General features: G+C 38.5%; 1 protein-coding gene across 3 annotated transcripts in view; it reads right to left on the reverse strand.

The window, feature by feature from the left end:
• The window catches only part of Mmgt1 (membrane magnesium transporter 1), a 52430-nt gene that overhangs the window by 32024 nt on the left and 6461 nt on the right, over positions 1-13945 (reverse strand). Inside the window, exons 3-4 of one of the 3 annotated variants that reach the window (XM_034485561.2) lie at positions 13364-13467; positions 7837-11579 (exon numbers count right to left, since the gene is read on the reverse strand). The exons of the other annotated variants lie outside the window; for them this stretch is intronic. Coding sequence (XP_034341452.1) covers positions 11420-11579; positions 13364-13467 — 264 coding nt within the window. The 3' untranslated portion in view covers positions 7837-11419. Of the gene's footprint in view, positions 1-7836; positions 11580-13363; positions 13468-13945 lie in introns of those variants that run through there. 3 annotated transcript variants of the gene reach the window in all.

The raw sequence follows: 13945 nt of genomic DNA on the forward strand, positions 1-13945 counted from the left end.
AAGTATAAATTCAGCATATAAAAATTAACTGGATTTCTTTTAAAAATGTACCATGAAACTTAGGACATGCAAGATTTTAAGATAATATTAATAAAACTATGTGAGAATAAGTATAAGTATATAAACATATACAGAAATATACATCTTTTACACATAGACTATATGGAGTATGTATATGTGACTGTACAATAAATATATATAAAGCCAATATGCAAGTAATTATAAAATTTTACTAAAAGACTTCAGAAAAGGGCCACTTGGTGGATGGGGAGGCTTGGTGCTGTTTTACCCCCGAGATAATGAATATATGTAGTAAAATTACAATAAAGGGCTTTTTTAATGGAACATGACAAGCCTATTCTAAAATTTACATGGGAAAGAAATTGAAAGTATAGTTAAGACACACATACACACACACAAAGAGGGAGGGAACAAATTATGCCTATATGGCTTACACTTCTCAGCAATTTCTGTTGATCTTTATTAATCAAGGCTGTGGCCCAGAGCATAAGAATGGAACTATGAAGTCAAACAGCAAGGCCCAGAGGGTCCCACGATATGCTTCACAGGAGATACTGCAGGTCACTGTGGGAAAACACACTGGGCAACATATGGCACCAGGACAGTTGGCAATGTATGTGAAACATACTGCAAATGTCAGGGCATGGTGGCACCTTCCTATAATCATAGCACTCTGGAGGCAGAGCCAGAAGCATCAAGAATTCAAAGCCAGCAGGGGCTACATGGCAAGACTTTGTCTCAAAACCACAAAACTAAATTGAATAAATGATGCAATTGGGTTTTTAATCTCTCTCTCCCTCTCCCCCCCCCCCCGCCCATGTCTGTCTCTGTCTCTCTGTCTCTCAGTCTCTGTCTCTCAGTCTCTGTCTCTCAGTCTCTGTCTCTGTGTGTGTGTGTGTGTGTGTGTGTGTGTGTGTGTGTGTGTGTGTGTGTCTGTGTGTGTGTGTGTGTGTGTGTGTGTGTGTGTGTGTGTGTGTGTCTGTGTGTGTGTGTGTGTCTGTGTGTGTGTGTGTGTCTGTGTGTGTGTGTGTGTGTGTGTCTGTGTGTGTGTGTGTGTGTGTGTGTGTGTGTGTGTGTGGTGTAAGTGCAGGCAGAGCACACTACAACTTCTGTGTGGCAGTCTCACTGCTTGCCTTTCTACCTTGTTTTAGACAGGGTCTCTTTGTTGTTTGCCACCCCATATGCCATGCTAGTTGGCCCATATATAAAATATGTAATTTCATAAGAGTAATATGCAGTAATACTTTTAAAAATAAGTAACACTGTACACAAACACGAGAAAATCTAGGTAAGTTTTACAACTCATTACCAAAAGCCTGATCCATGAAAGAGAAACTTGGTGATTTAGGCTTCACTAAAATCCACTTCTCTGAAACAGCAATGAGGAGAATGAAAAGACGGGCCACTGAGTACAAAAACGATATTTGCTAAATGCACCTTTTAAAAAGCTACACAATAGATCCACAGAAGCCTTCAAATTGATCAGTACGAAAACAATCCCATTTGGAAATGGGCAAAGGAAAAGTGGGGATGGCGAATAAGTGCATGATAAGGTGTTCAGCAGCTCTAAAGGAACTGCAAATTACAGTAATGGTGACATGTCACTACACACTGAGCAGTAGAGCTAAAATTCAGCAGCAGACAATACCAATAACAGAGAAGGGTGCCAAGCCACAGGGATGGATTCATTGCTATGGAGACTGCAAAGCCGTACAGCCATTTTGAAAGACAGTTTGGCAATATCTTATAAAGCTAAACATAATTTTAACATATGATCTAACAACTGTGCTCCTTGGTATTTACCCAACTAATTTGAAATGTTATGTCCACACATACAAAAAAACTACATGTGAAGGCTTACAGTAACGCGATTCAAAAGCAGCCAAAGCTGGAAACCACCGAGGTGTTTACTAAGTAAGCAAGCAGAGGCATTGAGAGAACGGTCTATTATTTAGAGATACAAAGAAATGTGTTGTCATGGCACAGATAGGACTGATGAATGCATATTCCTCATTGAACTCAGTCCAAAAAAGGCTGCACAGTGTAGGAATCCAACCATTCAGTGAAAATGGGTATACATGGGGCTTAGGGGGAAGGGGAGTGGAGAAGAGGTGGGGTGCAGGGCTTCTCAAGGCTGTGAAATAATTCCACATGATAACACAACTGTGATTACATTATGCACATGCCAAAACTCATTAAACTTTAGAACACAAAAAGTGAGTCCTCTTGGGCTTGGCTCCACAAGCTTTTCATCTCAAGTATACTGGGGAAGCTGAGGCAGGAGGATCTCAAGTTCAGGACCTCTCTAGGGTACTTAGTGAGATACTACCTCAAAATAAAAAGGGTACAGGGATCACCCACCCCATGTTAAGGACTATGTTCAATCTCCAGTACTGAAAGCAGAACATAACAAAATGAACACATGCAAAATGAGGAACGAGTGAACCCTAGTATAGACAAATGAAGAAATCGCTTAGGAGGTCAGGGAAATCCCAAAATACAATGTACAATGCAAGAAGAAAATCTAATTGTATTAAAGAATTATAAAGTGGCTGAGACAGGGTCATTGCTGTGAGGTTGCTGTGAGCCTGGGTCCACAGAGTGATACTCTTAAGTAAAGAGAGAGAGAGAGAGAGAGAGAGAGAGAGAGAGAGAGAGAGAGAGAGAGAGGAAGGAAGAAAGAAAGAAAGAACAAAAAAGAGCAAAAGAAAGAAAAACCTGGGCCGAAGAGATGGCTCAGTGGTTAAGAGCACTGAGTGTTCTTCCAAAGCTCCTGAGTTCAATTCCCAGCAACCACGTGGTGGCTCACAACCATCTGTAATGGGGTCTGATTTCCTCTTCTGGTGTGTCTGAAGATAGCCAGGGTGTACTCATATACATTAAATAAATAAATAAATAAATAAATAAATAACTCTTTAAAAAAATAAAAATCTAAAAATAAATCAGTATGTGTACTGAAGAGAGGAGGGAATGACCTGTCAGTTTGCAACTGGGAAGTCTATAAAACAAAGGGCAAACAACCAACTTGTAATCTCTGTGCTCCTGCCTGATAAAGTTATTTCCCTGGGACCTTAAGTTAGCAATTCTACAATTACTTTATATGTGCAATAAGTTAAACAATTAGAAACCAAATAACTCCATTAAGTGACTAGCAGAAGGTGGGAGTCGGGTTTCAGTTAGAGAGTGACAGATAAGCAAGGAAAAAGAGGCTTGAATGATCTATGCAGTGATGAATTCAATATCTGCATGAACCCACCAAGCAGGAATCTAGCTAGATATTACATGTAGAAATAGTCACACTTACACAGAAGTGCACAGGTTTATTGAGCACAGCCATTTCCTTGTTATATCCAAATGAGAAGATGTAGAAGCAGTGAAATTCCAGTAGCAATGAGCAAATCCAGTGGCCAGGTCTTGGTTTCTAATGCCATTCTTCACTCAATGAAACCAGGCTATTTTGGAAGACTGGCTAATTCTAGGACTAGAAAAGGACAAAGACAATGCGAACTTTAGAGTATATCATAGTGCCAGAAAGCAAACAAGTGCTTAAAAGAAAAACCTACAATGATGAAGGCCTGCCATAAGGACATAGGAGCCACAGATAAAGCTCCCAGTATTTACAGTGGGAACAATTGCAGCAACACAATAAGGTAGTATTCATATCTGCAACCCCAAACTTGAATAAACGAATGACTAAATAAATTAGTACATGAGATCGAACATATTTTAGAAGTTATTTCTGTAGATGAAATCAAAACCAGTTATATGAGTCCTTTTTCCTCCAGGTAAGGTATCATAAGTTCTCACTCTCTAAGTGTGGACTATATGTAAGGATTTCTAATAAGTACTGCATGGGGAGAAAAGTACCTTCACAGCAGAGACAGATGATTGACAAGACTTACCTCTGGCATGTCGCCTAGTGGTGAGCAGATGCATGGCCTTGATGTGCTATAACGAGAGGTTTACTACCTTGGCTGTCTTTCTCTCCCACCCCAACATATAACCAACGGCTATGAAGCTGTCACAGGCAAGAGAAGCCAGGACACAATATCCAAATGGAAGATCCTAAAACACAAAAAAGATACTAGGCAAAACCCAAGAAATCTGACTAAAGTATGGACTTTTTTAGTTAAGATCTCACACTAATATTGGTTCACTGATTGTACCAAATGGCTTCAGTTAACATGTTACTAACAAAATAAACTGATTAGAGGGCATATGAGAATCTTCCCAAGTTTTCTGAAAGTGTGAAAATTTTCTAGTAATCAGCCTACCCTCCTACCCACAGCCTAGGAAAGCTAATTCACCTAAAGTCATTCGAAGGAGCTGGGTGGAATTATTTCCTCAATGAGATTATGTTCTTTTTCTTCCCAGACGTCCTTTCCTCCATCCAGTCTCTTGCAAATCTTCCACTGTACAGCACTGAAGTCTACTGGTTTTTCTGAATCAGAAATAACTTTGCCTTTTTTTCCTTTTACCTTTCTGTCTCTTCCTTTGGGATACATACTTTCCAGACACACTGGGCTTCCTCACTATTCCCCTATGAAGCCTCCTCCACTTCTACCTTGCAGCTTTGCAGCTGCTTGCAGGCTATGACTGCTGGCTGACCTTCATTCCTGAACCCACCTCTTCCTCTTCTCTGCAGTCCTCTGCCTGGTAGCTTGTCTGCCCCGTTGTTTTTCTCTTAAACTCTAATAAGGTTGTCATTGTGTCAAGAAAAAGTTCAAAGAGCCAATTGTATTTAGAAAATAACACTTTTGAAAAAGACAGCCTAAAGGGACACCATCAAGTGCTAATCTGTGAACCTTGGGCAAGCAGCTAGAAAAGCTATTTGAGAGAAGTGTGAAGAAATTCGAATCTAAACTGGTTCGATCCTGCTTAGTTGTAAAAGTGGCACTGTGATCACAGGGGGTAATGTTCTAACTCTTGTAGGACAAGCACGCTGGCATGTTTAGGAATGTCATGAGGTGTGGTGATGAATGTCTCCAGCTTGGCTGAAATGATTACTGAAGCAAAACAAAAGCAACAAACTTAGGGAAGATGGATCTAAATTATGGAGAATCAAGGTTCTTACACTCTTCTTTCACAGCTCACACGTTGCACACTCCAAAATAACATTACAGGAAAATATTAGTATGATTTTACATATGGAGGAAATAATAACTAGAGCTTCTCTGGAAAAAAAATAAACAGGCAAGAATTAAGAAACAATCCTTGCGACTATTGAGGTTTGGACTAGAGATGCCAAACATGAGAATATAGAGTTAGAGACACAGATCGGTGAAGTAGAGCACTTACCCATCATGCTCAGGGACCTGGGTTAGATCCCCCAGGACAACAAAAAGGAAAAAAGGTAGTGTATAGCAATTTAAAACAATTATAAGTGTGACCCCACCCCCACCCCCAATAGACTGCAGAGTCCAGGAAGAGATCTGTGGACATTCAAAGTATGAAGATGGTCCTTTCAGTCAATGTGAATGTGAATAATAAATGGAGTTGGAATAACCAGTTGGCTATTCTACTTGTATAAAAAGTATTCCTACTACCTAAATAAGTTCTGAATGAACAGAAGCTTTAAAGGATAAATGCAAACAAACAAAAGTCCTTGAGCCAGTTATGGTGGCACATACATGTCATCTCAACACTTTGGAAGATGAGACAAGAATGTGGTTAGATCCAGGCCAGCCTGGACTACATACTGGGTACAGGTCAGCCAGTACAGAGAAAAAGATTTTGTCTCAAAAACAAACAAGCAAAAAACAAAAAACCCTTTAAAATACTAAAAAGGTATATTCAATTCAGTCTTAAATGTGAAAGCCTTTATAAGCAAAGTAAATTCTCAGTAGCCACAAATGCTGATAACTTTAACCACACAAATGAAAGTCTGGAAAACATTACTAAATAAGCAATTTTCTTAACTTCCTAAACCAGAGCAAAAGTTGAAAACAGAACATGACCACACAATTCACTGAAAATATAAATAACCAAGAGATAAAGAAGTGTTCCATCTCCTCCATTCAATGCATTATTCCTTCATTAAAATGTAAGATTCTAATAATTTGCTTTAAGATGATTAAACCCAAAACAATTCATCTCCAGTTACATTGTATGTAAAAGAATGCTGGCTGGGCAGAGATGTCTGAAGGTCAACTTGGCAGTAGGTACTGGACTGAAACTGAAAAACACCCATTGATCCAGGAATTCTTTGGTAGCAATTAACCTTGTGGATATAATCTCACTAAATGCATGAGTATATTCATTCCAATGTAACTTCATAAAATACTGGAAACAATCTAAAAAATTCACCAATGTTTGCAGTATCGGTTGTTAAAAAGGAGATATTTCTATATATATTGACACAGACAGATCTTATAAAACACAAGAAACAAAAAAGAACAACATACAAAGGTATAAACTGATCCCATCAATGTAAAATAATAAAGTACATGTTGGGTGTCAATTAAAGTTGGTTGCCTCTGGAAATATACATATTAGAGAGAGAAGAGACCAAGTGTATTTTTCCTCAAAACACAGTCTATTTTCCAATTCCACAAGAAGCAAATACCTACTACACAAAACAATTTATCAGATGTGACATATGCACTTGTCTAGCAACTCTGAGACTCTTCCTATTATTGAACAAAATAAAGTTTTTTGATCATTCTAAAGCTGGCTTCTCTAACCACGGGCTAATCTTTTTTTATGTAAAAATTATTTTCATACAATATATTTTAATCGTGATCCTAAATTTTATGACTTTTATTACCTGGTCTTCCCATGTACATATATTATCTTTCCTTTCCTTCTTAAATAAAAAACACTTTACCAGGTCATTTTGAAATATCCTATATGGATTTTGAAACTGGTAGTACTTTCAAATTACTGTAGATAATTGATAAGTTTTACACATGGGACTTGCCCTTAGATTCTCATTAAACTCTTGATTTTGTTTTGTTTTTAAAGACAAGAGTTTTTCTTGTGTGGCCCTGGCTACCCTGGAACTTGCTATGTAGATCAGGCTGCCTCTGCCTACCAACTGCTGGGAATAAAGGCATATGACAGCACTTCCTGGCTAAACTTTTCATTTTTTTTTCCTTAATAGTACTTGGTTTTTGTCTTTGATATCTGACAAGTCCTCACTACAAAGTCCTGGCCAGCTTAGAACACATTTTGTAGCTGAGTGTCAAGGGTATGTGCCACCAGCCTCAGCTCAGTCAGGGGTTTTCTAAACACTGTCATTTTTGACTATGTGCTGTACTTGCGATGCAATGAGCATATACTGTTGCTCAAGGACCAATGTGTGGACCTGGCAGGGCAGCTGAGTGCAAAGACCAAAGTACATTATGTGTTGAGTGTGGCAGTGAACAGCTGTAACTCAGGACTTGGGAGGCAGATGCAGGATGATTAGGAATTCAAGTCCATCCTTAACTAGATAGGGAGTTTGAGGCTAGTATGGACTAAATGAGACACCATCTCAAATATGTATATTAAATAGTAATGAAAAAGAGGCCATGAATTTGAAATTTGGCAAGGAGGGTGCATGTAAGGCATTAGAGGGAGCAGAGGAAATGGAGAAACTATGTAATTGTATTATAATCTCAAAAACAAAAAATAAAGGAAGATTTTACAAATACAATTAAAGTACACATTTAAAAATCAGCATCATACTAGAAAAAAATACATCATACAATACACACACACACACACACACACACACATAAAATTAGCTCATTTTTTTTTTCTGGGGACAGAGAAACTGAAGAAGTAAGACTGAAAGTGAAAGCAAGTGAACAAAACCCACTACCAAACACAAGGTGAGACAATCACTTATTTATTGGACAAGGCAAGGTCATTTAAAGAGAGAAAATATATCCAACAGTGGGTTTATTGGTGTTACAGGCATCAAGGCTCACAAACAACAGTATTCGATACATCATGGAAACCGGTCACGTACAGCCAAGAAGATGCTGTTATATTATGTCACTCAAAAGTATGCCACGGGTGCTTAGGAAGAATTATTAGGGAGTTACTGTGCATACTTGCTCACAATCTTTATTCCCTGCAGTGGAGCTATTAGCCCGTAGGATTGGGCTAGTTCCCTGGTTATGAAGTGTGTTCCTGCATTCTGGAGAACTTTGATGAGTATATGTCTCCTATTTTTGAGTGCCACTGAAATCATGTCAGCTATAGGTTTACCTAGCACTAGATCAGATCACTGGTTTCAACTACCCTAGGCAGTAATGGGCTATCACACAGTACTGTAAATAAAATTCTACTGAACACACTTAGCACTGTTACAATGCACCCAAATCTGGTTTAGTCTTAATAGTACCATATTTCAAGAAGGTAGCAGAAATTCAATGAAGTCGATTTAAAAAATGGGAGTATTTACCTGGTCTGAGGTATACAAGCTGTCCAAAGGTGGACACATCTAAATTTACCATGTCAATTATCTGCCAAATGTTGTAGCATTATTTTAAGCAGGATTTTCTTGGCTAAGTAGACAAGAATAGATCTTAATATCCATTGTAGACACTAGAACAGGCCGGGCACTGGTGGCGCATGCCTTTAATCCCAACACTTGGAAGGCAGAGGCAGGTGGATCTCTGTGAGTTGGAGTCTAGCCTGGTCAACAAAGTGAGTTCCAAGACAGCCAGGGATACACAGAGAAATCCTGTCTTGACAAAACCAAAGCAAGGGTGGAGGGAACTAGAATGGAAGTTAGAAGCAGTGGTATAGAATGGCTATTTTGGCTAGAAGGGAAACTATTCTATTTAATAAGATTAACTCTAGAGTCTGCCAGGTATCTGGCTTTCCCTCTTTAAATCCATGGATTTAGCAACTGGCTTTTTCTCTGTGATACTGTGGATGAGCTTTCTACCAGATTTACAATTACAAGCCCAGCTACTTCCTCTCACTGTACTGAGCTCTGAGTTCTCAGAATGAGCATTCATCCCACGTAGGAAACCATACTTAGGAAACTGGTTGTAAATGACCAAATATTGTATTCATTCATTTATAGTAAGTGATCAGATTATGCATATAACAAACTATTGGTTTCCTAGGACCTAGGTGGGACACACTGGGAGGAAATCAGAGGTGACTACTAAAGAATACAGGGCTGGAGGGGAGTGAAATGGCCTGGATTTATCAGGTGGTTGAATAATTTTGTGAGTATATTTAAAGTTACCCTTTAAAATTTGTATAACTTCTTTAAAGATAAGGTCTCATTGTGTATCTAATTCTGGTCTTGAACTTGTGTGACAACTTTCCTGCCTTGGCCTCCTGAGTGTTAGTATTACAGGTGTGAGCCACATCTGGCAACTATACACACACCCTTTAAAGAACGGAAGTACAAAACACACAGATTCTCAGTAACATTGTTATGAAAACACATTAAGAAGGGAAAACAGTCTCCAAAGAGAAGAAAACAAGAGGCTCTTCAGTCAAGTAATAGTCGAGGAGTATGGCAGAAAAGCCTGAAGGACAGCATGCTCAGTGCATGCCATTTTGATATAACTATCACATTAGTCCTTGGATTCGCTTTTTTGAGGGGTTGGGGTTAAGACGGATTCATTAAGATAGCCCAGATTTGCCCTAGACTTGTGATCCTGTTTCAGCCTTGTAAGTGCTGGGATTACAAGCACATACCACCACACCTGGCTTGACTTTACCCTTTTAGCCTATTTCTAAATGATTGTAGGTAATCAGCAGATTTCTGAGTTTGTTCTCATTAGAGAACAGAGTCGGTGCTCCAAAGACTTAGCTAGCAAAACAGAGCTCAAGAATCACAACTCGATGTCAAGGGCCTGGGATGTAGTTCAGCTGGCACAGTGCTTGCCTAGCATGCATGAGGCCCTGGGTTCAGTCCCCAGGACCCCCAAACCCAAGTGTAGTGGCAGCACCTATAATCTTAGCACTGACACGGTAGAGTCATGAGGACCATCCTCAGCTACATAGTAAGTTTTGAGGCTAGCTCAGGTTATATGGAATCCTGTTTACACACAGAAACCAAAACCAACAAAGAAATGACAAAATAACCTCATCCTTTGAGGCTGTGTATGACTGGGCAGAAAGGCTGACGTTCATTCCTAATCAAGTAAAAGAGCGTCTCAAAATGAAGACTCTGCCTGAAACAAACAAAAAGCATCAGGCGGCTTTCCTATCAAAATCTGCAGTTATTCCCTTTACACCTATATAGTTTAACACAAGTAATGTGTTCATGCTTGTGGAAAGCAATAATCTCTAAAGTAATGTTGAGCTTCTGAGTTTTCTAGCTGAAAAAGCTACTCCGATTTTCTTAGAGTAAAACTACTGTTTCTGAAAAACATTCAATGCCATCCTTATCCTCCCTCACCTTCAGCACCGCAGAGATGGAAAACTCCAGGCCAGCTCTCAGTCAGAAGCTGCAAAACAACTTCTTAAATGACCTTAATTTTCTAAGAGAATTTAAATAGATGAGCTCCAAATATTTAGAACATATTTGGCCCAGTTTCTTTGCATGTGCCTTTAGATAAAATGAGCCATTTCCTTTACTTTCACTAATTCACTAGTTTAGTACAACATAAACCAAGAGACTTAGAATGAGTGAGACTGGCTAATGACAATCAGTTTTCCTCAATCAATACTATTCTACCTAGGCAAGATAATGAAGTCACAAATTGTCTTTTTTGGTCTACTTTCAACTAGTCTTACATTATACAATAGGTGAAAATTTTACAACAAAAGAACATGAGTAGTTTTACAGCAAGATGAACTTGTTAAATATATATGATATGATAGAATTTCTGACACAAAAATTGCTCACTGCACACAAAATCTTAGAAGTGATGAAACAAGACAGCTGATGTTATACAGTATCAGTGAGTGGGGTCCAGAGAGAAACCATTAATAAAGTAAAAATTGGCAAGTATCTGTAAAAGCAGAGTCACTTTTTAGGGGACCCAAGAAAACTGTAAAGTCACCATTTTGGTCTTCTTAAAGAGGTTGGTCTGATAAGAACTGAAGACCATTTGACTCTTGTGCTGCAAAACACAGGTGTTACATGGTATTTCCAGGATTCCTAAAAACTGTAGTGCAAAAGAAAAGAAATCTACGAAAATAAATAATCACAAAAATCCCAACATTTTTCAGGGAATTATGTTTGAAACAGTGACTTTTATAAAACATGGGAATTGTTTCAAATCAACAAAAAAACCTCAATACGAAAGTTCAAAGACTCATTTCACAGATAACTCATACACCATTTGATCGGATCAATAATGTATAAACAAGGGCCATAGATTATTTAACTAGCTCTGAAATAGCAATATAAATACTGATGTTGGGGGGAGTGTTTTACACCCCAAACTCCAATACTCAATGCTGTGTCTGTCCTGTCATTTAATTTATAAAAAGCTTAACGGCGCAGTGAGTCAAACTTTCGTAACTTCAACGATGTGTTAGAGGACAATGCATCTAGATTTGAAGAATTTGTTGCATCTGAAGGCCGGAACAGCACTCGACCACGATGGTTAAACACATAAAAAGATGGGTGATTCCTTAAGGTATCAAATGTCCTTAAAAGAAAAAAGAACACCAGTTTTTAGATAAACCTTTATAAAAGCCCATTTGGAAAGTAAGCAGGCTTCTAATTAATTATGAATTTGTTTTGAGTTAAAGATTAGACTACAAATGGTAATCACACTGTACTGCAAATTTTTTCTATACAGAGAATGTATAAAAGCTGGAAATGACCATAAAGTTCTCACACTTTCTTTTCTTTAGCCATTCCTCCTGGGATGTCTAGCAATAACAACACACACTAGATGAACTTCAATCACCTCTATAAACCTAATAGCAGCTTATGATAAATCACCTTTCTATGCCAGCACACAGACTGCATCTCTGATTATTCTTGTTTGGCCTTAAGCCATAGATATTTCAGGCCATAAGAGATTTCACGGACCTGTTTTTCAAGTACAACGAAAAATCTCGTTTGGCCTGCTGTGTTGGCCAGACTTTGCTGCCCCCTACTTGATACCATTTGGTTTGGCTCCTTGCCTGAGATTCTTCAGAGACTCTTCCAGTGAGATTTGTGTCCTCTAGAAAAGTCCATTAACATCTCGAGATATTAGTGTTTTTTTTTAAAACACTAATTTAATTAATTTAATTTAAAAAATTAAAAATTAAAAAGTGTTAGAACAAGAGAATCTTCTCTTTATAGAAAAAAAAGATCAAATCTCAAAGTTAGCCCCAATTAACCACTCAAGCATATCTCCAAATGGATTTGAGAGGTAGCTCAAGGATTAAGAACGTGTACTGCTCCTGCAGAGAACAGGGTTTAGTTCTCAGCATCCATGCTGGGTGGGTGGCTCATAAGTACCTCCACCTCCAATTCCAGGGGAATCCAATTCCCTCTGGCCTCCATAGGCACCTGCATACAAAGTGCACATAAACTCATGCAGCCATGTATACATAAATAATAATCTTCAAATAGATAGAAATAATGAAGTAAACGGAGGGGAGGGGCTTTCTCTAGTAGATAGATCCTGCCTGTGAATACTTCAAAGAAAATATTGTAAGGGATTATTGTTCCTAGATAAGGAAGGTTGGGAAAGTCCAGAAACAGAGTTAAAGAAACCAAAGTAAAAATATGGGGCAAGAAAGCAAACAAAAAAACAAGAGAAATATGCAGAACAACAGTATTGTTTAATTCATACACAGAAATAGGGCTAAGGGCAGAACTCAAGTCAAGGTTAAGTTTAAATGATAGAGGAAACAGAAAAATAAGTTATTTTTTGAAAGAATAAGCTGGGGCAAGAGGATAAAAGCATTAGAAAGGGAAGGGAAAGAAGGGATGAAGGAAGTACATGGGAAGGAAGCTAGTTAATGTTTCTGAGCTACTGTCTCTCTATACATCTATTTCCAGCCACCTATCACGTTCTAACCAACCAATACTTTTAGGCCACTAGCAGGAACCATAATCTAATACCTTATTTTTACTGGTCTCCTATTTTATTTTATTTTATTTTATTTTATTTTATTTTATTTTATTATTGTTTTGCTTTGAAGCAGAGTCTTCCCATATAGAGCTCAGACTGCCTTGGAACTCTCAAACCTTCTGCTTCTCACTTCTCAAGAGTTCTGGGCTTACAGGCACATGCCACCATACCTGGCTTTTAACTTCTGCTTGTCATATGGCAGCAAACACTGACTTAATATATTTTCCCCTCATTACCCCTACAAACTACATAACTATAAGCCAAAAATGAAACCAACTTTTATGTAGCTGAAACCAGACTGTAAATCATGTACATAAAAAAAAAACTTTGAAGTTAAATGCTTCTGAAAAGGGACTTACTTATTCTTTAATTCTGATGTGGCATCCATGTCTTTGAATTCCCCTGCGATATGAACTATGCCATAACAGGTAACTGCAAAGGCCAGAAGTGTCTGAAGAACTATCTGTGAGTATAAAGATGCACATTAACATATAGCATATGAATGCTACTGGAAAACTGACAATCCGCTTTCCCCCTCTGGGCAACTGGTTTTTTAGATGAATATTCTTTAATAATTTTTGAGAGTTTCATACAATGTATTCTGATGATATGCCTTCCATTTATTCCACCCACATCTGTCTCTGTTTCTTTGACCCCCAAGTTTGTATCTTTTCTACATTATTATTTAATAACCCCAGGAGTCAACCTTTAAAAAAATTGTCCCTCCCTCCACCAGAAGACACTAACTGTCCATAGTATGTCAGCTAGGAGTAGGGACTCATGGACTCTTCCCACTCCATGCTTGACTGTTGACTGGCTTGATGCTGTGCAGGTTGGCCACAGCTGCTATGAGGGCAGCACTCCTGTCATGTCCAGAAGACACTGTTTCCCTCTGATCCTCCCTGACTTCCGGCTCCTACGGTCTTTCTGCTCCATCTTTC

The sequence above is a fragment of the Arvicanthis niloticus genome, chromosome X (assembly GCF_011762505.2).
Source record: "Arvicanthis niloticus isolate mArvNil1 chromosome X, mArvNil1.pat.X, whole genome shotgun sequence".
In the NCBI taxonomy this organism is placed as follows: domain Eukaryota; kingdom Metazoa; phylum Chordata; class Mammalia; order Rodentia; family Muridae; genus Arvicanthis; species Arvicanthis niloticus.